Source organism: Saccoglossus kowalevskii, chromosome 10, assembly GCF_978046115.1.
Source record: "Saccoglossus kowalevskii chromosome 10, keSacKowa6.1, whole genome shotgun sequence".
Lineage (NCBI taxonomy): Eukaryota > Metazoa > Hemichordata > Enteropneusta > Harrimaniidae > Saccoglossus > Saccoglossus kowalevskii.
This window is the reverse complement of record NC_140650.1, coordinates 20,305,308-20,333,252: the sequence shown is the minus strand read 5'-3', so window position 1 is coordinate 20,333,252 and position 27,945 is coordinate 20,305,308. Positions and strand designations below refer to the sequence as shown.

The following is a 27,945-nucleotide window of genomic DNA, read 5'->3' as shown; positions in this document are numbered from 1 at the left end:
ATCTTTAATTAATGGACGACAACAGATACCAGATCAGCGACCTCCAAACTTGCAAAGCACCGTGGTGACTTGAAGTTTGCCATACTGTAACTTGTACTTTGAAGGAAACGATATAAGATATAAATGTGCATGCGTAATGAATTTAACAATACATACAGAGAGACTAGTGTTTTCAATATTTCAACGAACACTGCTATGATAACAGGCAAAATATTATTTTCATTTTACAATAAATAATACCTTTATGTTTCTACGTGGATACTAAGATTGTTAACCACAATTTTCCTTTACATAAACAGAATACTTACACATGAATATAAATATATATAAATGTATACATTTGATATGAATGAGAGAACGTTTTGATTCACATGTTACCATAACGACAGGTGTGTTTTAATGAAAGCCTTAGATTATGTTGTTCAGACCAGCTAATCAGAAAAATATTCTTGAATGTTTAGAGTGACTATGGTTTGTGTTCGATTGTTGTTCGATTGTTCGATTGTTGTGTGATAGCTTCGAATGTTCCAGATCTTCACAGATACAATGTAAAAACTTAAAAAGTAGGGTTATTTTCACACATACAAGATACATAAGTTAAGTTCCCACCATTTCCAAACATAGAAAAAAAGGTTTGACTAATTTTTAAAATCAAATATTAAAAAGCATCATCACAAAAATCAGCCGAGTCTACACAGGAAATATTCCACCAAATTTCAAATCACAAAACCAAGGCTTACTTATTTTGGTATCACATTGAATAAATAAAACAGTTTGAAATTCAAGCATACCACCTCTTGCATTGTTTGGAAAAGGGCTATAATTTCTGCATTTATTGAAATATTTACCTATACAAATCACAAAAAGCGTAGTTTATTCCCCCCAAATCGTCATAAAGCCGTTGATCGTGTCTCAGTAGGTATCCCTGATAGATTGTTATCATCGAAACTGTCAATAAATGAAATATTGTACTCACTCTCCTTTCCAGAGGCCCAGTCTGCACTACGAGTTGTATCTGGGAACGAGAGTGTATTTTACTCCGCCTAGCGCCACCAAGCGACAATTAAAAACAATTGATTATTTATTCCTATCGCAAGAGGTCGCACATTCCCATCATTCATTGAGCGAATATTTGTGTGGAAACAGGAAGCAGTATACCAATCGTGATGTTGTTGTGTCTTTGAAGCCGAAACACCAAATATGTTTACCGATGAACTGCTTGACGGTGTGGATTTCAAATCTACATGGAAGAAAGAAAGGTAAATGGCTGTGTTTAATGCTAATAGTGCGATTTGACAAATAATGACTTCGATGCGACTATTATGATAAACACCGGTTCACGATCCGAGTTGTCAGGCGACCAGGCACCACCTTTCGACTTGTAATTTTGTCAACTGAATCTCGTATTATTTGATGAATTCTATCGTTTTCGTCTCCAAATGTAAAATAAAATGTTAAAAAATTATCCAAAATACATCAATGTTGTGAATAATTAGCATTAATTAACATATGATTTGTAAGAGTAGTTCCAGAAAATTACAATTCCCTTATTTTTTGGGGGGGGGGGTGTGACTTGATCATATAATAACAATGTTACCACCTGATATCACTCATTTGTAGAAATCGTTATTACCCATATGTGTATTATCCAAAATACATAAAAGTTGTGAATAATTAGCATTAATTAACATATGATTTGTAAGAGTAGTTCCAGAAAATTACAATTTCCTTATTTTTTTGGGGGGTGTGTGACTTGATCATATAATAACAATGTTATCACCTGATATCACTCATTTGTAGAAATCGTTATTATCCATATGTGTATTATCCAGTCACTTAATCAGTTTTCATACTTTGGATGATAAAACAGAATGGTTGTCACATGTGCACACGAAAATTGTGTCCTAAGCAACGCAGATAACATAAGCTAAAAATGCAAAGATGCTTGTTTGTAAACAACAACATGTTATGGCAGTCTTCTGCATGTGCAGGTGATGACCCCCCCCCCCCCCCCCCCCCCGCTTTAACAAAAGCCAAATACGTCATGAGTATTTACCTGCTTTAAGAACAGCACACATGGAGTTTACTGTAGAATACTTTATTTTTGCTTGGAATTAATTTTCGCTATTTTCGCTGAAGGAATGATTAAGTGAAATAAAATCCAGCAAATATACCTTTTTTCTATATTTTACATTCAACTTGTCAAAAATCAGTGAAAATAAATTCCATACAAAAACACCCAAAAAGTCTTTTCAGTGAAAATTAATTCCAGCTAAAATAATGTATTTTACAGTATAGATATATCAATTTGATCAATTTTTATGAAGACAGATAAATTACATGTCACAGCTGGGGTGTAAGTGACTGAAACTTGGATACATAACTGTGTACTTGCTAAATTAATAGTTTGTGAAGGTTTCTCTTTGAAATTGGTTGTCAACCTCAACCACAGTGGCCCAAGTGGAAACCTAGGGCTGGATCCATCAGTGAAGCGTTCCACTCACACTGGACACCATGTCAGTCTACAGTCAAGCAGGAAGAGCAGAATTTTGTGTTAATGCTTTTTCCAGAGGAACTGCCATTCAGATTTGAAGCATGTTGGATAGCAAATTTCAATATTTGGTTCAGGTAACTCTTGCATGTCTAATATGTCTATTATTGTTGTATTTGCATTGTCACAGATCTCTTCAAAGTAGTACCGCACAGACAAGTGAAATTTTAACAGACGAGGTTGAAGTGCAGTCCATACATAGAGTCCATGTCAAGGTGGGTGTGGCTTATACATACCATATTTGTTCTATTAGTAATGCTTTGGTCACATGAAGGACAGTGGTTACATGAAATTATCTTTATAGTAGTTGCAGATATTTAATATATTCATTATTACAAGTGCAGTTTCTAGTTTGAATATAAGTTAACATTCTATATAATTGCAGAACAAAAAGTGTAACCTTTTTTTTTTATATATTTTCTGCCGTTTCTTTAGTTAATTCTGAACCAAATGGAGAGAGAAAGATAGTGATTTGATATATAAATTAATCTATTTAGGAATAAAATGTCAATGTTGACTTTTGTGTTTATGTTTGTTTTCAGATTCAAACTGAAGATGAACCTGAGAAGAAATTTAGATTATTAGATGACAACTCTAAGGTGAATATGTTAATGTTATATGTATATTCTGTAGTTTCTATCATACTATCTTAGGTGTTCATGTATTGATCTTTTTCACTACCAGACTTTCTCGCCCAAATTTGTCTGCTCTTTTTTCTTGTATTCTTCAATATTTTGTGATGAAAAGAGGGGAATGTGTTTTCACATGTGCCGACTAAAGGTTTTTATGTATCATCTTAGTGCCAACATTGAGCAGAATCATGATCATGCATACTGGGTTACAGGTTTGGGATTAAAACAAAAATGGCCGACTGGCAGCAATTTGGTTATTTTATGGTATCCATGATACGTGTAGTATCTCTAGAATATGGATGATACAATGAAATCACCCAGCCATCTCTGAGAAGCAGTGTTAAGTTGAAATGAGGTCTGTCAAAGCAATTCTGAGAAATAGCACCAGGCGGACAGAACCCAAATTAATAGTTCACGATTTCAGACTACATTCGAAACAGGTTCTAATGAGTTATAGACTTTGTTTTCAAGTACACTAGTATGTTATCAAGGACTTATAAGATGGTTTGCTATGGGCTGAAGATCTCGTGTGAATTGAAGAAGTTGGGTGAATCTTCATACTAATTCATACTAATGCAAATAAGTGGTTCTGTGTTCATCCCAGATTGTTTCTGCCAGTGTCTTTGCTTATTCATGAAACGTGTATTACAATGAGTGTTATCGGCATGTACAATCAAACCTTTCTAAGCGTCCACTGCATTCTGTGATGCCATTGGTTAAATACGTTTGATAGATACACTGATCTCCATCATCATCATTAATGTATATAGATATCAAAGTTGCAGCCCTTTATCTTAAAAATTCTTGATGTTATATTTATATATATATGTATTTTTATCCCATTCTGTTTCCATCAGGAATTATGTGACTTTATCACAGAAGTTGAACCATTTGTGAGTCGGCAACTTGAAATAAACAATAGAAGTCATGCGTTTGATGGTATGTGCCCCTTTAAAGACATGTGCCCCTTTAAAGACATGTGCCCCTTTAAAGACATGTGCATGCTATATAAACAAACTAACACGCTGTGGTCTAATATTCATTATTATACATCAGTCATCGTAACGCCATAAGTTACAGCATCCTGTAATTTTGCCTTATTTTATGGGGTATTTTCATCCTACCATATTAGGAAATGCGAATTCCAAATATGAAGTGATTACGCGCGTAAGCGTCCTCTAATAGTAAAAACAAACATTGCTACCACCAGGGTTTGACCGGACTCCACACAAAGAAGTTCGCTGATTCTGTTCTAAACATTTTGGATTTTGGCATTCCTATGATGTATCCTTGGAAGGAAAAAATGTATAATAATAATAATAAGGTTATTACGAGGATACCTCAAAATATGAACTCAGACAGTATGCCGTGCATCGACTTCTGCTTTGCGTCGGTCGATACTCCAGCTGTACTGTCTTCGTGTATACTTTGAGGTATCCTCGTAATAATCTCTTATTATAAATGATATACTGCAAACAAATCAGTATTTGTCGTGTATATCAATTTGAACCCCCATCTAGAATGTATCTTTGTATTAGTCTGTGTCTCACCATTTAATTTTATATTCAGAATAAGAAAAGGTGGTATTCATTTTGCTCTGTATATAAAAATGTCAACTCTGTACTTATTTCTGCATTCACCAATTGGGACAAACAAGCTATTTCTGCATTTGTAGTTTGTAATACAGCTTCTGATTGGTTGTTGGCCAATTGCAGGTATGTGTGAGGTTCGAAATTGGTACTCTGTACCACCGGAATGCGCCGGCACATTTCCCAAAATAAGATTTGTGCTACTCCTAGTTGATGAACAGGCTTGAAAATCATTGCTGTAACTTCGATGGCGCAGAATACTGCGCAGAATGATGAAGAAACTAGGGGGCGCGCAATGTTTATTTTGGGAAATGCACTGATTACCAAGAGTAGCGATTTCCCCACACATACCTTCTAATTGAGTTGCAAACACAATTTCCAGATATATATATTATGTACTTAGAGGAACATGTAGTTGTGTTTTTATTCCCTGCGTAGATTATTAAAATTTCCAAAATAATAAATTTTACTGAAAATTATTTCTATGAGTTAATTGAGTTAATTTCACAATATTACTATTATTAATACTGTTATTTCCTTCACACATCAAGTACCCTACTAAGAAATGTGCCTGTTTATCCTACTAGGTTATGAGGTGAATTGGCGAGAAGATAGCCATGCAGTGACTTGTTTACATACATTAACCTATGCAAGCATGGATGGAGAGTCACAGTCTACCGGTCTGTCTTGGAACTCAATAGGTTCCGTTATTGCTGTATCTTATGGAAGGTTTGATCATCAAGATTGGTGTACACACAAGGTATAAAAATAATTTCATATGTGACCATGCCGACTCATCACATGACCATTTTGCCATATTATGATTGGCCGAAATGTAATAGGCTTGTTAAAAAAATGCTTTGATGATAAATAATATTGTATGATAGTTATTTAATTTAATTATTACTTTACCTGTCTCATCTATTGATATTTATTTTTTACAGTCTGCATTGTGTACTTGGAATGTTGATAGACGAGTAAATCCCAATAAACCAGATGTTACTATTGATGTCTCAGTAAGTGTTAACATGTACTATAGTTTTCTTTAGTTTTCACCCTCCTTCTCTTCTCATCTCCAGCTCAAATTTATATTTGATTATTTGCAAAAAATACATGGGTAAATTAGGACAGTACAGTTGGATATAAAGCCGATTTTAACAGTTTGATTGCAAGTTCAGTTTTTTCGTGTTTTTTCTTGTGATGTATGCAACCCATTTCCTACTACTCATTACTTAACACAATGCCAGTGGGAAACCTCCATGGATAGCCAAAATAAATAGGAAAAAATAGCATCAATACGTGATATGTTAAATAATGCCGCCCAAGAATATTGTTATCACAAAATGAATGCTCCGATAAAAGTAATGATAATAAATGTTCATTTTGTATTTCAGAGTTGTCTTATGTGTATATCTTTTCATCCAAAGAAACCTTCTATAATAGCTGGTGGTAATTTCAATGGTGAGTATGGTATTAGTCAGCATCAACATATTAAAGTTACAGTAAACTTCTCAAAAACACATAAAAACAATGGCCATGCTGTGAATAACCTGACTTTCACCAATCATAGCTATCTATTGTGTTCTATACATGGACAATCATAGTCTATATCGACAATTTTGCTATCTGATGAATACTTTATTTTAGCTGTGATTAATTTTCGCTGAAAATACTTTTTGAGTGTTTTGTATGGAATTTATTTGCAGTGATTTTTGATGAGTTCAATGTAAAATATAGGAAAAAAGGTATATTCGCTGGATTTTATTTTAACTGAATCATTCCTTCAGTGAAAATAGCGAAAATTAATTTCAAGTGAAAATAAAGTATTTTACAGTATCTGATGAATATTCTTATTACTGGTATTATAAATAATAAATTTGTTCAACTAACTGTTTTAACAATTTTGCTGTGTTTTTAGGGGAAATTGTTATTTGGGATTTAAGTAAAGAAGATGACACAATAGTTGCCACATCTGGTATTGGCGATGATTCTCACAGAGAACCGGTGTCAAAGGTCAAATGGATTGAAGATCCCTTGTCAAAGGGCAGAAAATATAATGTTAGTTTTGATAGTTAACTATTATGTTTGCGATTACGTAACTTGAGGGACGCTCACCAGTACTGAAAATTTTACTTCTACAAAATTTAATACTTTCTCGTAATTGAGAAGTTAAATGACAGTGGTCGTCGTGCAGCTTCATGTTCAAATTGGACTCATAGAGATGTACACCACGTGTATGAGATTTAACCTGGGCGTGACTTGCACTAATTACCAATGGTGACTTCTTTGATACCTTCCAATCACCTAAAAATACCTAATTAAAACTTGGTAACGTTTCGGTTTGTATTCGTTGATCTGCGCAACAGTCAAAGTCGGCATCTTTGTTTATATGAGACCCATATGTCTCGCGCATACATGGTGCGACTACTACGACCCTTTAATGAACAGAGTAACTTGTGCAGCATCCAATTGTTGAGCGCCCCCTATAGGCCAAATGATTGTTTTCTTTCCCAATTGTTTTTGTTGAAAGTTAGTAATTATAGAAAACTTTTTTCAGATTGTTAGTGTAAGCAGTGATAGCAAAATACTGATATGGAAAGTGAATCGAAGGAAAGCTAGTCTGGAATTAGTGGAAGGATTTATATTATTGACAGAAAGTATGCCAAGAAGTGTGATGCGAAAATCTAGAGTCAAAGGAGATGCTGAAATGGGTGGTACGTATCTGAACGTTGAATTAGGGTAGAGAAAAATGAATACTACATTAAGCTAATCAAGTTTTGAAAATAATTGATTTGTTCATAGTTGCCTGATTTTCCAGACAAACAAATTAGATTTTGTTGTCCCTCTCACAACCATCATCAACTTTAGTAACCTTCCACAAAATAGTCCCACTCAAAATCTTTTAGTTTTCATAATAGTTTTTAATCAGAATTCAAAAGTTTCAATCAACTTCTATCAGCAATATCGTAGTCTACCTAATGTGTTCAAAATTAAACTTTTTATTTTCAAAAAATTATTATGTACCTAAATTTTAGAAAGAAATAATTCTGGCAGGTAAAATGTTGTAGTTTTTGCTATACATTAGTCAAAAATTAGTTTTAAACCCTTTCCCACCTGTCCATGTAGTGTATAAGGCTAATCTTGGGATAATTCAGGTTTTTGATAAAAATCAACATTATCATCTGGATCTCATATATTAGGCCATGGAAGGTACTAACGGAACGAGCCACGACGCTATTGTTTTAGCTTTACCCCATGATCATTTGTCAGCGTTTGTTCACAAACATTGTTCTTGTTAGCTTTTAACACCTTCGTACAATGGGTTATGCTAATCTCGAGCATTCGGTAATATTCGGAGCATGTTCGGAAGCGATAGTCGAACCTCGCATGTACAATATTGAAAATGGTGTCTAGTTTGAATGCTGTTGTTTCCGGAGATCTTGGCGAACTTTAATGGAAAATTGTCAGATATAACATTGATTGATAAAGAACTGATGAAATATCGTGAATTTTGTATTTGTAATGGTAATGAGACTTAATCAATGATTGCTTGGTACGATTGCAATGGTACCATTGTCAGTGCGTGGGTTTGGCGCCCAAAATTTTTTACCGCCGGACATCTGCGAACACCAACAGAAAAGATAGTATCGAAAGAAGAGCATGCCTAGACACTTTCTCTGTGATAATATTTTTTAGGAGTCCTTAGAAATTGTTGTTGTATGCACTTGGAATCTTGTTAAAGTTACAGTTGCTAATAATTAAAACATGTGAAATTTGTGAAGTCAAACGTTCATCTGTTGAATTTCAGGTTGTGAAATACGTAAATTGACCTTTCACACCTAAACAAACCCAGTGCGTATATGTGATGACCGTAGTTTCAAAATGCGCATATATTTTATGGTCACATTAAAAATCGGCGAGGTTATATCATACTCCGCTAACTCGTTACTTGTGTAAACAATCGCAAACTATCATCGACATCAAAGATGAGCTAGACAATGTCCTTATCAGGATTAATTTGGGTTGAAACAAAAGGAAATAAACCAGTTAAGAGGCTTAAGTGGCTACTTGATAGGCGTCGTGGCTCCTTCCGTTAGTACCTTCCATATATTAGGCTAGTTAAGCTCTATTTACGCATAAAAGAGTGACAATGAGGGGCGAGGTATGGAGATGCAGGTCTTGCTTTTTGGAAATAGCCTTGGAGCTTGAAATGACGCTCCCCTGAACAAGGTGATGAGATAAGAGCTGTGGTTTTATAATCTCTTCAAAATGGGATGGATTGGGCGAGTGATAATAACGCTTCTTGGGGTCGATATGCAAGTGGACTAATTACTCTGCTTAGAAAGTTAGGTCTGGGGATGAATATGGTGCTAAGGTACGGTAATATCTTTTTTCCCCCAGTGGTGGGGCACTACCTATTACAAATGTCAGTGATTTTCCTCATGCCTACATATCCCAAAGTGGGGAGAGTTAGGGTTTATATTACAGAATACTGGTAATACCAATACCTTGGTAAGGAGTGGTGAGACAATACTTGTAATTGCTGGTACCCATCAATAAAATGTGAATAATTATTGCTGCAACCAGTGAAAATAAGTTTTTTTCTTATATTCTAAATTCAACTCATCAAAAATCAGTGAAAATAAATTTCATACAAAACAACCAAAATGTTTTCTACGGTATATTCATTATTACTGTACAATCATGTGCTTAACTAATTACATACTATTTGTATTTTTGCCAGTCACGTGTATATCATATGCAATTGAAGACAAATCATTATTTGTTGTCGGTTCTGAGTCGGGAGGTGTGTTTAAATGTTCCATGAATGCAAGAGGCTCACCAGCAAGTAGCAATATTGAATCATCTGTACCACTTCGTTCGCCAGTCACGTTTTCATTCCAGCCACACCATGGTCCAGTATATGCCGTAGATAGTTCACCATATCATAGAAACCTACTGCTTTCATGTGGTACAGATACAACAGCAAGAATATACAGTATGCTGCAGGTATGTGTAAATCTAGGAGTGGGTGTGGCAGTATTTGATCTTTGGGTGCAGTCACTGCACCACACATAAGCATGCAAAACGTAAACAAGTGCGATGGTCTATAGAGTGCTCAATGATATGTGTTGTTCGTCATCATTTGCCGGACAATAATTAACCCTAATATAAAACCCACTTGTGAAATCATGAGATTGTTCACATTGAGACTGCTGCTATCAGACTTGTATTCATTTGAAATATATTCCATCTCTAATTGATACAATCTTGATGTAGGAAGACGCACATTTTGCTTGCGTGATTGTGTGATAAAATAACAGCATTGTTTGCCACTGATACCCTGTCACTGTTGTATTACTGTGCAGTATTTGTTTACTGTGGCAGTAAATTTGTTTTACACCTGACCAGATACATGGTCAGCTGATTGGCTGATAATGAAGCTGTGATGTAAGTAATGTCGCTTCAGAAAGCCAGTAGATCATTACCTGACTTGGAGGAAACACAGCTGTATTGTCAACTAAATAGCTGTCGATATATCTGGTTAGGTGTATTAAACAAATTCACAGAGACTGTAGTCCTCATGAGATTCATCATAAATCACTTCTTATTACTCAGTGTGGGAACATCAACTGAATATCTGAGTCCTTTTTTTCTCCATTACAGGCCAAACCTATACTAACGATTGAACCAGGTTTAGGCTATCTATTTTCTGCAAAGTGGTCTCCAGTGCGTCCATTAGTATTTGCATTGGTCACTGGTGAAGGCCACCTACTTATATACGACTTGAAAACCAGTAAAATTAACCCAGTATACTCACTGGAAGCAGGTGATAAGAAAGAAGCTGTGTACACGCTAGAATTCAACCAAAGTCAGTAAGTACTATTCTATACTTAACAAATTTTCACTCTGATCTGCACTTGTACATGTATAAACGAGAGAAAGAATTGTAATCAAGAACTCCAAGACCAATCTTAAAAAGGCCTGTGCAGTGAAATATGTTGAAAAGAGCTAATACATTGAATAGACAGTACAAATTACACTGCATGCTACAGTAAATGAAGAGAAACCTCAGTTAAAACAGTTTTGAAGAAAACTTCAAGCTAGCTACCCTTGGGGGCGGAGCTATGTCACAAGACGTTCCATGTTGCTAAGACGCGCACCACTGTACCACGTATTTCTATGGGCTCTGTGCGCGCTGCTGTGGAACGCGGAACGCCGAGCGAAGAGCCGGTGAAAATTCAAGAAGACAAAAGGAACTCAACTTTGAAGTAATGCTGAACAATCAAATTTATATGCGTTACACATGCAGGGGAGTCCCAACAACCATCCGAAAGTACCGTTTTCTGCAAGTTTTCGGCCTTTGTTTTCACCATGATGGTTGCCATGCGGTGAAAATGTCCGGATGTCTGCCCCCGAGGATTGTTCATCTGTTGGAACTTGATATTCCATTCAATCACTTGATGTCATCTTGGGGAATATATTTCACATGAAAGGCGCTGTCAATCCCACTCTGAAGAAACACAGTGAAATTTTACTTAGTCTAGTCTAATGCATTATTAATAAATTGCATATGATTCATTGTAGATAAATTAAAAGTTGTATCCTGTAGTTTCTTTACTATACAACACTCAGTTGAAACAATCAAGGAAATCTTGCTTCACTTGCTAGGGTTGTTGACTGAATTAGAAAAGCCAGATTACTAGAATCATGTATTTCAATATAAAATATAAACTTACCAAACTCTCCAAAATCAGATTATTTATTGTAATTTCACATATATATATATTTAAATATAGTAAATGAGCAATAAGTTAAATACAATTTACCCTTAAAATTACTATTTATATATAGAAAAATCAAAATTTGGTAAAACAAAATGTTATTTATATAGACAAAAAACAAAAAATGTGTGTTTTGGTTCATTGCACACATCGATGAAATCTGTTATTTCATTTCATTTCATAATTTTATTTCAACTCAAAGAAAGTATGCCATCTATGGAAACTGAATAAAAGCAGGCAAAAATGACCGCTTAGTCATAAGAGGTTGTATTATAAGTACTGCACTTTGCTGGAGAGCAAAAAACAAAATGAATAAAGTTTAAAAATAAAATAACAGATAAATAAAAATTGTAGGTTAAAAAAAATTAATAGTGTTAAAATGAAACAAACCTTACTTTCTCGGGCGTGTGATCTCTCACTTGTCTAAATTAAGACTTGTATCACCATGGAGAGATTTTTATAGCATAGCTCAAATTATCGCTTGTGCTCAAGAGTACCATTTAGACCTCAAACCATTTTCAAGTCAAGGCCTAAATAAAAACCATCTATAGAAAAAAGGAACAGTTTTGATATAATATAACATTACAGTTGGACCTATATTAAACTCTATTGGCTATCCATGTATCTAATAATATTTAGAGCGTGCTAGAAAACTTTCTACTAACACATGGTCCGCATAAATATTGTTTTTCTCAACAGATTTGGAATGAAAGAATATGGGAATGAGTAAGTAGGATCAGAGTGGGTTGTTGTGGGCCAAGTTTTTCAGCTCTCTTAAATGTGCCATTAGAAAGTGTAAAAATGCATTTTGCTTTATTTCTCTGCTGTCTATTCAAAACTTTAACTTCTTTTAGTTAATGTAGTTTATTGTAAGTTGGTGTATGGTGTAGTTCAAGCCAAGTGTGGGATGTTTATTGCTTATGTTTTATCAATGCAGTATGCCAATGCACTGACTATATTGTTTGGTTTATAGTGGTAGCAATATCAGTATTATATATTTTTTACAGTATTACCTTAGGACCATACTGGGGATATGTCACCTATGTTTTGAACAAAATGAAGTCACTTTACCACCAAGGAAAAATTGAATGAGATTTAGGCACTTTTCGACACTATATTGGGGGAAAATGTTAAAATCTAAACTGACAAAAAAAATGGAATAACATTTATCCACATGGGTGGCACATGCGTGACTTGTGCTCAGTATATGTGTGGCACATGGGTGACACATGATTAGTGAATGTACATGCACATGACCCATACACATGTACATGTACCTCACAGGTGGCAAGCACATGGCTGATAGGGTAGCACAATGCCATGGAGCATGCCGAAACACGATCTTGAGGATGTATAGCATCTATCCAATGTTGATATATTCAGAAATAACCAATTGATGCTGAGCTAGAAGAGATATAAACATTCAAAATGAGTTGTTGGTGAAAAAAAGTTGATTTTACATCGTTATTATTATGACATACAGTCATTGGATTAATATAAAAGTGCTCATATGAGACGATTTACAATTTGTGTACCTGGCTATTGTGTTTTTACTAGAACAGTATGTCATAGCTTTACATTTGTATATATATGTCTAAGCATTACCCCCTTTGCTTGGTGTAAACTCATTAAAAACATTCCAATAAAATGCTTGAAAATATTTGCATGTGCTATTTCAGTTAAAATTTGGCTACATTCCTTGAATATTGCATTAGAATTTTATATTATTTTAAAAATATCTGAACTTTGAATTATCAGTACCGTAAAATCTGTATTAGAAGCCGCATCCCTAATAGAAGTAGCACCCATTCTTTTTGAATAATTGAGAACCAAAAATTCGTCATTTTTCATATGTGTAGATGCTCTAATAGAAGCCTCATCCCCTCTATTGCATTGTACCATTTTAATAGAAGCTGCGGTTTCTAATACAGATTTTACAGTAGTAGTTATTATATAGCTATAATAAATATTATGCTAAATTTGTGTTTTTTTCCTGTATATATTTACTATTCATATATTGATTGAATACTGGTATTGTTAAATTAACCTCGATCAAAGTTTTTAGACAAGTCCAGAGCTGTGGGTTGAATAGACACTGCTGTGCACTTGATACCAGTCTGTATTCTGCTTTGTGCCATATTGTCTATCGGTCTACCCTCCCCCAGTTGTGTAGAAATGGTATCAACTGCAATTGGTTGTTGCTTGTAAAGTACTTGAGTAAAAGAGAGGGACTTGAAATGAAAAGTAAAACCAATAACGAATGATGACCTACACTTCTCTTTATTTCTTTTTCCGAAGACTTTTTGCCACTTCAGAATTAAAACCAGTAATAGAATATTCATAATGATCTGCATGGTCAGAACTGAATCGTGGCCATCCACAACAGACTTTGATACTGCATTACGTCAAAGTTGGTCATTCTTTCATTCTTGTTTTTTGCAGACGTCAGTTACTGGCCACTGGTGATGGGAAAGGCGTTGTCAAAATTTGGCAGCTTAGTGACGAGTTGACAACACAAGGATCAAGAGAGGTGGACGTGTTGGCTGAAATGGCTGCTTCTGCGCTGGATTAATTTTGCCACTGACCATCAAAACGTCAACATTAAATACATCTGTAAATTGTATGTACTTCCAAGACTACATGTACTGTAGAATACTTTATTTTCGCTTGGAATTTATTTTCGCTATTTTCGCTGAAGGGATGATTCCGTGAAAATAAAATCCAGCGAAATATACTTTTTGACTCCCGTGTGCGAAGCACAAAAGGTCTTTGCAGTTACCCTGTCTGTCTGTATGTCTGTATGTCTGTATGTATGTATGTCTGTATATATGTATGTCACTTTTTTTGTTCCACCGTTATCTCAAGAACCACTAATCAAATTTTGGTGAAACTTGGTAAATAGATACTCTGGGATAATGCGCAGAGTTGATTAGGTTTTGGTAAAAATTTATGAATATTAATTACCTAATTTGCATGATAATTAGCTGATTTTTAGCTGTTTCAAGACTGTTCCACTGATATCTGAAGAACCATTAATTGGATTTTGATGAAATTTGGCACATGGATGCTCTGAACTAGTGCGCAGATTTGATTAGTTTTGGCTAAAAATCTATGAATATTAATTACCTAATTTGCATGATAATTAACTGATTTTAAGCTGTTCCACTGATTTTTGAAGAACCACTCATTGGATTTCAATGACACTTGGTACATGGATGCTCTGAATTAATGCGCAGATTTGATTAGTTTTGGGTAAAAATCTGTTAATATTATTAATTACCTAATTTACATAATGATTAATCAATTTTCGGTTTTTCCACTGATATCTCAAGTATTAATCATAACATTTCAATAAAACTTGGTACATAGGTGTCATATGACACTGCACAGACCTGATAGTTTTTAGGGTAATATCAGTACATATTAAGTACCTAATTTGCATAATTAATTAATTTTCAGCTTTTGATATTTCGAGTAGTAATGATCACGTTTCAATGAAACTTGGTACATAGTTACTTGAGGACTGTGCAGAGACCTAATTAGTTTTTGGGTAAAATATTTGTGCATTTTAATTACCTTATTAGCATAGTTAGTTAATTTTCAGCTTTTCACCTGATATCTCAAGTACTAATCACATTTCAATGAGACTTGCGACATTTTTTCTAGGACTATGCAGAGACCTGATTAATTTTGGGATAAATAATTGTGCCTATTAATTACCTAATTTGCATAATTAGTTAATTTTTTGCTGTTCTACGGCTGTTGCACTGATGTCTAAAAACCACTCATTGGATTTCAATGAAACTTTTAAAGAGTACCCATCACATTTCAATGAACCTCAGACCATGCACCATATTAGTTTTTGGTAAATATTTATGCTTCTTAATCACCTAATTAACATAATTAATTGATACTGATATCTCAAGTATTGATCATCGCATTTGAATAAAACTTGGTACATAAATGCTCTAGGACAATAGACAGCCTGATTAATTTTAGGCTAAAATCTGTTCATATTAATTCTCTAATTAGCATAATAATTAATAATTATTATATAAATATAATTATTTTTTTGGTTCTAATCACATTTCAATGAAACTTGGTACATTGTGCAGACCTTTAGTTTTACACTTAAATCTGTTCATATTAGTTACCTTATTTGCATAATTAGTTTTCAGCTATTCCATCAATATCTCAAGTATAAGTAATTTTGAATTAATTTTTAATGTGTCTCCAAAACTCTCAGCACACAGGAGTTCTTTCTAAGCTTTCTTTGATTTTCCTATATTTCACATTAAACTCATCAAAAATCAGTGAAAATAAATTCCATACAAAACGCCCAAAAAGCCTTTTTAGCGAAAATTAATTCCAGCGAAAATAAAGTATTCCACAGTATCTACCCTATAATATATGTGCCACTAGTGCCTAGAATCAATGTGGTGTTCTACTTGCTATAAGCCACTCCACTAATGCCTAGGTGCAATGCTCCAGTTTTTTTGTTGGGAAAATGGCATAATATTATTTACCCCCACTGCTCGTAATAACTCAGACATCTATGTGGCATTCTGCTCACTATGTACCGGGTATGCCGAGGTATGATGCTAGTAGTATCTCATTACCCATTCAAATTTATACAGACTATGGGATGTCGCTAGAGGTCATAGGGAATTATAATACTCTTCGTTCATTGGTCAAGTTTGGACATTTGGACACCCCCCACACTTGCTTACATTATTTTTATTCAAATTGAGGGTTAGACTAAAATAATTTATTAGCAGAGTGACATACAGTAAGTGGATTACCTTATTGATTGCAGGCTACAGATGATCAAACCATTCTGTGGAAGTTGTTCAGATTTTGTGAAATATCCAAATCTTCATCTGGAAAAAAAATGTATTTTTCAGTAAATTCTTAAGCCAATTCCATGTCCTACTTGAAAAACATGAACAGAATAATTGAGCTCTGCCCACTATGCAAATCATGTAGTAGCATCACTGCAGAATTTGTTAATTTATTGTGTATAATCTTAGTCCCCCAAAACAACATTTCACTTCAATGTATTCAAATGAGAAACACTTGTGTGTCGCTGCTTGAAATAATTGGGAATCGCTGATTTAGTGTCCACAGACTTGTGTCTGGCTCATAGACTACACATTGATTAGTTACATAGCAATTCCTTGTTAATCTGGTACTAGAGCTTGCATTGGTTGACAAACTCGGCACTTATGCCTCTTAATCCTTATTTCAACATGTATATTTTAGATCAGCTTTGCAGAATTTTGTTTGCAATGATCATGTTTCATGTGTATACAAAATATATATACGTTACAGAATAATAGTTTACAAGTTGTGTATATTTGTTATTTTATTCAATGTAAATAGTTTTACTGTATAAAATACTATTACATAAAACATTGTTGTTAATTTTCTTAATGTATCACCATACATACCTTAGTCTAGAAACTGTGTGGCTTTAAAGTCTGTACACTGCTATGCATAGACTAAATAAGTTTGAACCATACTTCCTCTGTGGACTCGTAAAAGGAATCATTTATCAGGATTGTATCACTTTAGCTGGAATTCAGCAAATTGATCTGTTATTCCAGATGTTTTACATCCAGTGGTTAGGAGTAATGTAATGTAATAGACTATGTAATTGTCTCACTGATTTGTCTCACTTCATTGAAAAAAATAAATAACCTGAGTAGTTTGTCCAGTCCTACCAGGGTAATATTACTTTCCAAAACCTTTTATTTATAAAAGTCAGACAGACTAAGTCTTGACATAGTCAATTTGGCATATTTTTCTATAGTCGACATCCAAATCTTTTCAAAAATGCATACAAAATGCTGTTAAAATTAAAAAAACAAACCGTTGTTTATGACTTAGTCCCTGTTTGTATTATAGGCATGAAATATCAATATCCATAATATCGACCAGCCATTATAGTGACAAAAATGCATGTGCGTTTATCTGATATTGAGTGAAGTTTGAACTTGATGAATTATTTAAAAACAAAATGGCCACCAGTTGGCCATTTTAAACTGAAAAATAAAACAAGCAGCCTGTCGGCTGAGATAGCTCCGCTGTTGGCAATGCACATTTCAATTAAAGAACAGAAGATATCATTAGAAAATAAACAATATGCATAGTATTAAAGCAACAAGACTTTCTGTTTTCGACAAGAATTCAAAAATATCACTTTTCACCAAAAATGACAAAAATAATCATCAAAATTAGATAATTGAAGATATCACCATGAAAGTAACAAATCTGAGTGAGGTCCACATGTAGTATCTATATATGTAATATCAAAGCAATCAGACTTGTGGTTTTTAACAAGAAGTCGAAAATATCACTTTTTACCAAAAATCACAAAAATATTCACTAAAATTAGAGAATTAAAGATATCATCACACAATGAACACATCTGAGAGAGATACACATGTAGTATCTGTATATGTAATATCAAAGCAATTGGACTTGCGGTTTTTAACAAGAAGTCGAAAATATCACTTTTTACCAAAAATGACAAAAATATTCACCAAAATTAGAGAATTAAAGATATCATTACAAAATGAACAAATCTGAGAGAGGTCCACATGTAGTACCTATATATGTAATATCAAAGCAATTGTACTTGCGGTTTTTAACAAGAAGTCAAAATATCACTTTTTCCCAAAAATGACAAAAATATTCACCAAAATTAGAGAATTAAAGATATTACAAAATGAACAAATCTGAGAGAGGTCTACCCAAGGTACATATACATCAAGTATCAAAGCATTCGGGCTTATAGTTTTCAAGAGGAAGTCAAAAAAGTAAAACATTGACATGGACGACGACGGACAATCACTCATACGATAAGCTCCGCTCGACAAAGTCGACAGCGGAGCTAAAAATCATATCGGTACATCATAGTCCTATTATTATTACAAAATCTGTCCATGTATAACTGAGATCTGCTCCTGAGTGATGAAAATGTGTGATTTTGTCCTTGAAATGGCTTACATTCAGGCATCTTGAATCAGACTATCAAACAAAGGTGTGAAGTTTAAACTTTATCTGTTCATGCATAACAGATATATGAATATCCGGAACTGCATTCTTTAAAACAAAATGGCCACCAGTCAATCATTTTCAACTTGATCAGAAAACTATGACGTTTATCAATGTCCCATTGTGTTCAATGCATGTACTAAGTTAAAACCAAATCAGTCTACACATGACTGAAATGGTGAAAATATTTGATTTTGATGTGATAAATATGTGATTTTGATGTGACAAATAAGTGATTTTTTCATTAAAATGGCTGCCATTCAGACATCTTGATTCGCATCTTGTCCGATATAATGTCTGATGTATGTGTGAAGTTTAAACTTGATCAGTCCAAGCACATGTGAGATGTGGCTGGATACAGATCAGGGACTAACAAGTCATTTTTCCAAATAACATTCTCTTGCCTAACTAGGTTCAGCCAATGTGACAACAGCTGTTTGAAATTGAGACGTGGTAAAAAAAAAAATTAGAACCCATTTGTATGAGAAATGTGGGATAGACAGATGCACAGAGAGACCTAACCCTTGATTCCATGGTTTCATATGTGTATTGAAATCGTTGTGTTGGCTTTCAAAGTCTAATTTATACCCAGAAACCTACCTAATTTACAGTTGTAATGTTTACACATGTGTGAGGGCTGAGAATCATGACTTTTCCTGTTCATGTGATAATTCAGGATGTTTAGTGATGAAAATGCTTGTTATTATTGCAAATTTCAAAAGTGTCCAGAAATATGTATGAACATAAATTAGGTTTAGGAAAGCCCTGTTGTTGTAAATATTAAAGATCGAGGTCAGGGTTTAAGAATATTTACACAGATCACCCCATGAAGGTCAAGCATCAAAGACAAAATTGTGAACAACAGATGCGCCAAACCATAGCTTTAGAAACCCAGGGTTGAAATTGAGCATCCCAGAGTGGGAATTAAAAAGTTTCTTGCTGACCCATATATGCAATTACAAAAGTCAAGGGCACAATGTCTGTAATAATGTTTCATAATGACTGTCTTTTCACAACTTGACATAAATCTTGAAGAATAGTGATACTATTCATCAGTCCACAGGTATCTCATTTTTGTTAGTCAACATTGCAAGTATTGTATCCAATCGATTGTCAATATGAATCTGCAAAGCCGATATTTGTCTTTCCACACTCTTTAAGATTCTCTCCTCGGCCTGGTTAATTTTCTCCGTCAATCTTTCCTCCAGTATTATATCTTGCTGTGTTGCTACTACATGTGAATCCAGTGTTGGCCTATAGAAAAATAAAAAGATCTTGTTTTCAATGAAACTTGTTACAAAAAGAACAGCTCAACCAATTGCCACAGTCGTCATGACTCCCTCCTCGGAGAGTACTCCTATAGTTGAAGTATGCGTGTATGCGCTGTTGTTTTGACTCCCATTTTTTTTATCCCTAATTTTACGATTTTTGGCCATTTTAGCAAAATTTTGGCAAATTTTCGTCGAAAACATCAATTTTTTAGCCAAAAAATTTCCACAACGTTAAACTTTTGGAGCTCTGTTTTCAACTGGCAGTGGAGCAAGCCCCCCCCCCCCCCCAATCCTGGTGACCATCATTACTTAGAAATTGGTAAATCATTTTCTCTAACAGAAAACTGTACATTCTGAAACTAGGGAAATGCAATGAATCTATTACTGTTTAAATGTCAAAGGTAACTTTTGTCAGCATTCACAAAATAAATTGGGGGGGGGGGCGCTACTTGCTATACAGGAAACAATCACAACAGAATCCACAAAACTGTTAGGTGATGTTCGGCTATTGATAATGCAGCTGTTACAATAGTTAATATACACATATTACTTAATACATGTATGTCAACAGTTTCAAAATATAATTTTGCTGGCAATACAACTTGGAGATACAGGATGCACTCTTGTATCACCGGTGTGACTTTCGAGTTCCTTGTATTTTAATTGATACAATGAATTTTTTAGATAAACTTTATAAAGCTATTTTTATTATACTGAATTTAACCATACCTTTCGTTTTTCTCAAATGTTTCATCAGTCGATTTTTCCATCATTTCCTTTGAATCTTCTTGATTTTTCCTTCTTATTGTTACTTCAGAGCAGACATTTTTCAACATAGAGTACATAGCATTCTGGTCGGCACTGCCACTAGTGTCATTCACATCAACTGCATTTGTGGTTCTTGGAGCAATTTGTAAAGTGGACAAATTGTTGAGCATTGATAACATCCCAAGCATCCCCGTAGTATTGTCTCCAGCGTTTGCTGGTGTGGAGTCCCTCGTTAAACTTTGTATTCCCCCTAGCATTGCACTTTGATTCTAGAAGGACAAACAGAAGGTAAGGCCAGACTTTTATTATCCCTTGTTTCGCGAACCCGCCGAATGAACAGGAGCCGAAAATGAAATAAAAATAAAATTTCATTTCAGCGTAATTTCCGACTTGTAAGTGCAAAAAATTGCTAAAAAAAACCTTATTTTTATCTTCATTTTTTTCCCACTCGCCGCATAACAAACCCAAGTTGCATTTTCGTGGGAGTATCATGATCAAAGTACCTTATATAAATTGCCTTATAAAAAGAAGGAATAAAAAAGTCTGGCCTAACAGTCATTTATTTTACTTTTTCTCAACACTCACACATGGAAATGGTTACAGACAGAGAAAAAACGCAAAAAAACAAAAACAAATGATTTTTGAAAAATTTAGCTGATTTGTTGCAAATAAACAGCTCCTTCAGAAAAGCAGTCTGATATAATGAGATTAAATTCCAGTCTGTATGTTGAATATTGCCTTACACAGTAAAATACACAGTATTCACATGTGCATTTGCAATTATCACCCAAAACAAAAAAAATGTCAGGAGGGACAGCAGTGACTCCAATGTCCTTAAATGCCTGGAACAAAAATTAATTCAAATATTAAAGCAACCACAAGCACTGCAACCAAGAATTTTAAAACTTTTGTACCAAAATTACCAAAGTTACTTGGTCACATCCTAAAGAAATCACATTTTTGAATAATTTAGTACCAAATTGACATAACATCCTTTTGACCTATACATCGTCTGCAGGTTATGCAGATTTTTTTTGAGAAAGGTTATAAAAAGTTTACCTTGGTACTCAAAAGGTTTAACCCCTGTGACTGCATAGAAAACATATTTTGTTTTTATCTAAAAAGACTATTATTTTGGCTCTAAGAGGTGATTTTTAGGTGGACAATAGCCGATTGGTATGTTAGCTTTAGGTCCAGTGCTCATGAAATATTACAACCCTAGAGAAACATCAACATCGAGAAAAAATTTTCAACTCTCAGAAAATGAAATAATTGCTACCTTTTGATAATCTTCAACCGATGTCATAAGTCTTTGTGCTTTATCATCAACTTGTTGATTCATCGATCCTAACATACGTCTAACTTCAGACATGTCTATACTGGGTTTGTTCAGTCCTGAGTCATTAATGTCAACATGTCGGGATTCATCTAATGTGAGTCTCACATGATGTAACCACATCTGGTACTTATCTCTTAATGACAGAAACTGTAAACGCAAAAATATACTTTTTAATTTTCATTACTGAGATTTCATGATATGATGAATTGAGAGTTATTTTTTCAAAACAACATTTTGAGATTGTCTGCGAAAAAAAAAATTTGGCCTCATTATTTTTTGTAAACAACCGACAAAAATGCATCAAAATCATACATTTTCATAACTCGGGAGGCAAATCTCAGTTGTACAAAGACAGATTTTGTATAAATTTGCTATATAAATTAAACATAATGAGACCAGGATGTACATCATTTTATTTTTCAGATCAAGTTTAAAATGGCCAACTGGCTGCCATTTTGTTTTCAAACAATGTATCTTTTTCATACCTGGACGCATCATGGGGAATAATCAACAGAATCTAAATAAAACAGCAAAATGTGAAAATGTAATTTGTGCTAAAACTTAATTAATACATGTTGATATAAATCCATTTATTATTTTCTGGGCATTTCGCATTGTTGGATACAAAATGTTTCAACTGCAACAGTTTGACAGTCATGTGATCATTACTGTATTTTAGAAACCGAGACCTATTAAGTGCATATAATGCTCCAGTCAATGTCAACCTCGACCTCTCCCACCTCAGGCGATACGGTACAAATGTGGGGCATTAGATGAGGTTTACCGCCAAACTGTGTCTGTGGAGGTGGGGGTAATAGCCGTGTTTCGTGTCCTGCCATCGCTAGCTGCAGATGCATATACGTTTATTGAGTACTCTGCTGATAGCAAGCATGATGGACAGTGGCGATCGGTGGGGGAAATGTGGGGGTTTGTTTTGGGTGGGAATTTGCCTATCCTTCTTTTTTGGCAAATTTTACAACAATAATTTCGGCAGAGCTCCAGAAGGAGTACCTACACTTTATGCAAATTTTTTAAAATTATGCTAATTTATTCATGACGTAGCAGTTTCTGTGCTCATGAATATTCATTAATTTGTGGCTCAATACATTTTAAAAGGGGCGATATATTATTTTTGGGGGAAGAGTTAGAAAGGGGGATTAGCAATCCTTAGGGGGTCAATACAAAAGAAGGGACCCATTTGGAGAGCAGCCATGCTCCTCGTGTCTGTTGTTGCACGTGACCTACAGCTGTCAACAGTGTTCGTTCTTCGACTGTGTTCGTTCTTCGACGACTTCGACTGGCTTCCATGTGGGGTAGTATTCTTGTGTTCTGTTTTCCTGACTTGAGTTTTTGAAACCGCTGTTTATGTTTTTAACGTCTTTCATGTCTTTCGTAGGAGTGTCCAATCCGTGATTCGAACTTGCGATCTTTGAGTTCCCAGCGCACTGTCTTGTCCACTGTACCACGAGTGTCTTCACACAGGAGTTTGGATTTAAGTCCTACTGATAGGAGCACTGTCTTCACTAGCATTCAAAAATCTAACTAAACATACTGGATTCGAACCAGCGATCGCTCACATTGCTGACATAGTACAAATCAACTGAGCTATGTGGGTAGTCATGCAAATTAAATAATTTGTTGTCATATTTAGCTTTATTGCCAAATGGTGTTTGCGAGAAAAAGATCGGCGGGCAAGGGAATTGAACCCAGGTCCTCCTGATCACTATGTAAAGAACTGACCCACAAGACCACAATGGATTAACTGGATGTGTTTGCATTTGATAAGACTATATAGTGTGTATATATATAGAAATACAACATATTTCTATTATTGAGTTACAATTGTCCAAAAAAATTGCCAATTTTGTGTTTTTACTTGTGTAAACTATATGCATGCCATAACCCGTTAGTGTACATCTTGCCAATTGGGTGTTTGCCATTTGCGTTGCCCATACCTGACCCGACCCTAACCCTAATGTCAAGACACGTTCCTGTTAATAATTCCGTTGCCCATACCTGACCCGACCCTAACCCTAATGCCAAGACACGTTCCTGTTTATAATTGCTCAATAATGATACTCTGTTGTGCACTGTCTGCGGGTACTGTAAAATGACTAATTTTCATTGGGTTTAATTTTCACTGATTTACCATTTCAGGCATATTAAGTGGGTTTTAAATTCACGGTTTCGTCATTTAGATAATGTGTTCTATGCTAAATTGTACATATTCACTGTGTTTTAATTTAGCGCATTTTCCAGTCAGCGAAATAAGCTAAATTAAAACCCAGTGAATAATTACCCCATTTACAGTATTAAAGTTGCATTGATGTCAACTGATTAAACAAGTCGCATTTAAGTAATTTCCACTATTAACAAGTGGTTAAATTGTGACAATAAATGTGTGGACAAATATTTGAGATTAATTTTGGTGTAGACAACTCTCGTTTAATTATTTTACACCATTACAAGTTGTTAAATTGAGAGAATAAATGTCTCAACAAATATTAAATACTTAGTTTGATGTAAACAACTCACGTTTGATTAATTCCCACAATTACAGGTTGTTAAATTGAAAGAATAAATGTGCGGACAAATATTTTAGACTTATTTTGGTGTAGACAGCTCTCGTTTAATTATTTTACACAATTCCAAGTTGTTAAATTGAGAGAATAAATGTATGGACAAATATTTTAGACTTATTTTGGTGTAGACAGCTCTCGTTTAATTATTTTACACCATTACAAGTTGTTAAATTGAGAGAATAAGTGTGCGGACAAATATTTTAGACTTATTTTGGTGTAGACAGCTCTCGTTTGATTAATTCCCACAATTACAAGTTGTTAAATTGAGAGAATAAATGTACGGACAAATATTTTAGACTTATTTTGGTGTAGACAACTATTGTTTAATTATTTTACACCATTACAAGTTGTTAAATTGAGAGAATAAATGTGCGGACAAATATTTTAGACTTATTTTGGTGTAGACAACTCTCGTTTAATTATTTTACACCATTACAAGTTGTTAACGTGAGAGAATAAATGTATGGACAAATATTTTAGACTTATTTTGGTGTCTACAGCTCTCGTTTAATTATTTTACACCATTACAAGTTGTTAAATTGAGAGAATAAATGTGCGGACAAATATTTTAGACTTATTTTGGTGTAGACAGCTCTCGTTTAATTATTTTACACCATTACAAGTTGTTAAATTGAGAGAATAAATGTGCGGACAAATATTTTAGACTTATTTTGGTGTAGACAACTCTCGTTTAATTATTTTACACCATTACAAGTTGTTAAATTGAGAGAATAAATGTGTGGACAAGTATTTGAAACTTATTTTGGTGTAGACAACTCTCATTTGATTAATTCCAACAATTACAAGTTCTTAAATTGACAGAATGAATGTATGGACAAATATTGACCATTATATTTGTGAGTAAATACCTGTTGTTTAATTAATTTCCACCTCTACAAGGTTGAGAGAATAAATGTGTCGACAAATATTTGATACTTATTTAGGTGTAAGAACTCGTGTTTGACCAACTTCCACCATTGCAAGTTGTTAAAATAATGAAATAAATATACTGGTATCATTGGATATTTGATTTAATTGTGAAACTTTCTAACAAAATGTTAACTGCTGGCTTCGAACCCTCAATCAACAATTCCGCAGACACGGTATAAATTCCACAACACCACAGAAGATATTCGTCTGTTGCCTGAATTGTTTTCGTAATATAGGGAACGCCATCGACACTTTAACAAAACTTACCTTGACTTGGGTCTTGTTTATCTCTTGTCACAATCTGGAAACTGTTGAACAAATTGCGCGTCGTCCAGTTTAAGACGTTAGTTATTTTATTATTTATTCATTCAGTTTTGTATGGTGGAGTTTTGTGAGGTTTATTATTTTTTTGCGACGTTCTTTGTTTACTTGTTTACGGTTTGAGAGATTTCAGTTTATTTGATTTACGTTTTTACGGTAGCTCTGAGCGGGACTCGAACCCACTGACTTTTCAAGCTAATTTTGTTTTATTTTGATGGCACGCTTGTGTACCACGCCACGACGTTGGTCGTTAAGTGGTGTTCATTTTTCTAACTACTCCAGTGTTCCGATGAGTTGAACGGAAAAGCCAAAACGATTGCTGGTTTCTGATTGCTTCGGTTCTGGTGAGTGTGTATCTAGTGTGATTCGAACCCATGTCGTTTGTATTGGGCGTTTTTTTATTTCCCATGTTGGCTACGCCGTAATATGCAACCAGTTCCCCGTTTTATTGTGATTTTGAGTGTTTAATGATGTCTTCCTCACCCGTAACGCCATGACCCAGTTTCAACCACACGGCCATTTTGCAACACAGTTCGTGACCCTCGGCGTCACCCGACTGACTGTATGAGCGTTCTGTTCAACTGTTAAGCTAGGATTTATTACCGTTATTATCATTATATTGTCACGTGATTTGTTTTACCTTATGTGTAATGTCTTAAGTATCTTTATTGTAATTTGTATATACCAATTCGTATATACCGAGGAAACGACCCCGATTGAAGGTCATGTATTTTATGACGTCACCAATTCGTGTGTAGGTACTGCTTCTAGATCTGTGCCATAATTTCTAAATCCCCCACTAAACCCTGAGGTGGGGAGGGTCCCTGTTGACATTAACTAGAGCATAAAGAGGAAAGACTACAGTAATATCAGGTCCCAAAGTACAAAATACAAACAAACTTTCACACCTTCATTGTACAGCTTTTCACTGGTTTTTCAAACTTCCAATCACACTGGTACAACACGTCTGGACTATTTTGATCTGATTCAATATCTATTTTAGATCCTCTAGCAGTTCCACAGTATTCCTCGTTCGAGTAGCACTCAATATGGCGGGCTTCACTGATGACCACCACAGACACCATACACAGATGTTGTTGGCATGACAACTCAAGTAAACATGGTTCTGGAGCTGCATCTGCAGACCCTCTTGTGACAGGCGATGATAGATGTACACCACCTGTTGTTGTGGAAATAACATCTTGGTCACTGTGAAAAACATAATAAATGTTATTGGTATAGAAAGTAGTCAAGTTTTACACCTAAAAGTACATGACGGATCAAATTTCGACCCAAATGACAATACGAAAATCAAACTACAGCTAGAGCAAGAGCTATATACAGGACTGCAGCTAAATACAGATTAAACAAAACATTTTGTAGGAAAAACAAGATAAATCATATTTAAGGAAGCAACAGATATACATACACCGGTATATTTACATAGGTCCTATCTTAAACCCCCAAATCCAGTTGGCCTGCTCCTAAAACTAATTTTGTTGCAGGAACTTCCCAGGGAGCTTCATGAGAAAAATGCTGCAGTTCATAATATACAACACAACTACGCATGTCACATTTATATTTTCAAATAGGAGAATTTCAGATGCCTGAAATACCTCCACTTCGTTTCCACCGGCAGGTACAAACAAACACAATGGCAGTCTCATCCCATGTTCATCCTCACCCTTGAAGTTCGTTTGCCATCACATGGCTGAGAATAGCATTGACGTCAAATCCGGACGTTTCTTGGGTCCATGAGACCGACGCCCAACAATTCTGCAGTCTTTCCATACTCCAAAGTTACTAGTAAGTCACATTTGCAGCCAGGAGTAAATAAACAAAAGTTTCCTATTGGTATACAACAGAATCGAGCGTGACATAGTTTGACCTCTGACCTATCGTAAAACGGTATTGGATTTTAGTTGATTCGGGCAAATAACAAATGTGTCAACCACAGTTACAAAGGTAATAACATTATAATAAGATAATAGTATTCGTTACTTTGAACTAATTTTCAATAAAATATATTGCGAATGAGAAATTTCAAATAGTTTTACGACATCATGAATCGGGGGTACACCCCTAGATTATTGTCGGATGGCATTTATCGTCAAAATA

At 34.7% G+C, this 27,945-nt stretch overlaps 2 protein-coding genes across 4 annotated transcripts; one reads left to right on the top strand and one right to left on the bottom strand.

Annotated features, from left to right (window-relative positions):
• The first annotated feature begins 1,121 nt into the window (after nucleotides 1–1,121).
• Nucleotides 1,122–16,969, top strand: LOC100373578 (cytoplasmic dynein 2 intermediate chain 2-like). Of its 3 annotated transcripts, XM_078011923.2 has the most exons (13): nucleotides 1,122–1,259; nucleotides 2,682–2,766; nucleotides 3,094–3,150; nucleotides 4,041–4,122; nucleotides 5,360–5,532; nucleotides 5,717–5,788; nucleotides 6,167–6,233; nucleotides 6,691–6,830; nucleotides 7,330–7,486; nucleotides 9,517–9,782; nucleotides 10,440–10,648; nucleotides 12,257–12,283; nucleotides 14,000–16,969. In XM_078011923.2, the coding sequence occupies exons 1-13, from the start codon at nucleotides 1,201–1,203 to the stop codon at nucleotides 14,127–14,129; spliced, it is 1,524 nt and encodes a 507-aa protein (XP_077868049.2). In that variant the 5' UTR covers nucleotides 1,122–1,200; the 3' UTR covers nucleotides 14,130–16,969. The 3 variants fall into 3 exon arrangements, with proteins under 3 accessions (XP_077868049.2, XP_085360473.1, XP_085360474.1); XM_085504347.1 differs by lacking the exon at nucleotides 12,257–12,283; XM_085504348.1 differs by lacking the exons at nucleotides 6,691–6,830; nucleotides 7,330–7,486.
• Nucleotides 16,905–27,650, bottom strand: LOC102810105 (ATPase PAAT-like). Its single transcript, XM_006820310.3, has 5 exons — nucleotides 27,512–27,650; nucleotides 26,736–27,036; nucleotides 21,935–22,141; nucleotides 20,617–20,924; nucleotides 16,905–19,870 (listed from the first exon to the last, which is right to left on the bottom strand). Exons 1-5 carry the CDS (start codon nucleotides 27,616–27,618, stop codon nucleotides 19,669–19,671), a joined length of 1,125 nt encoding a protein of 374 aa, XP_006820373.1. The 5' UTR covers nucleotides 27,619–27,650; the 3' UTR covers nucleotides 16,905–19,668.
• Nucleotides 27,651–27,945: the final 295 nt, after the last annotated feature.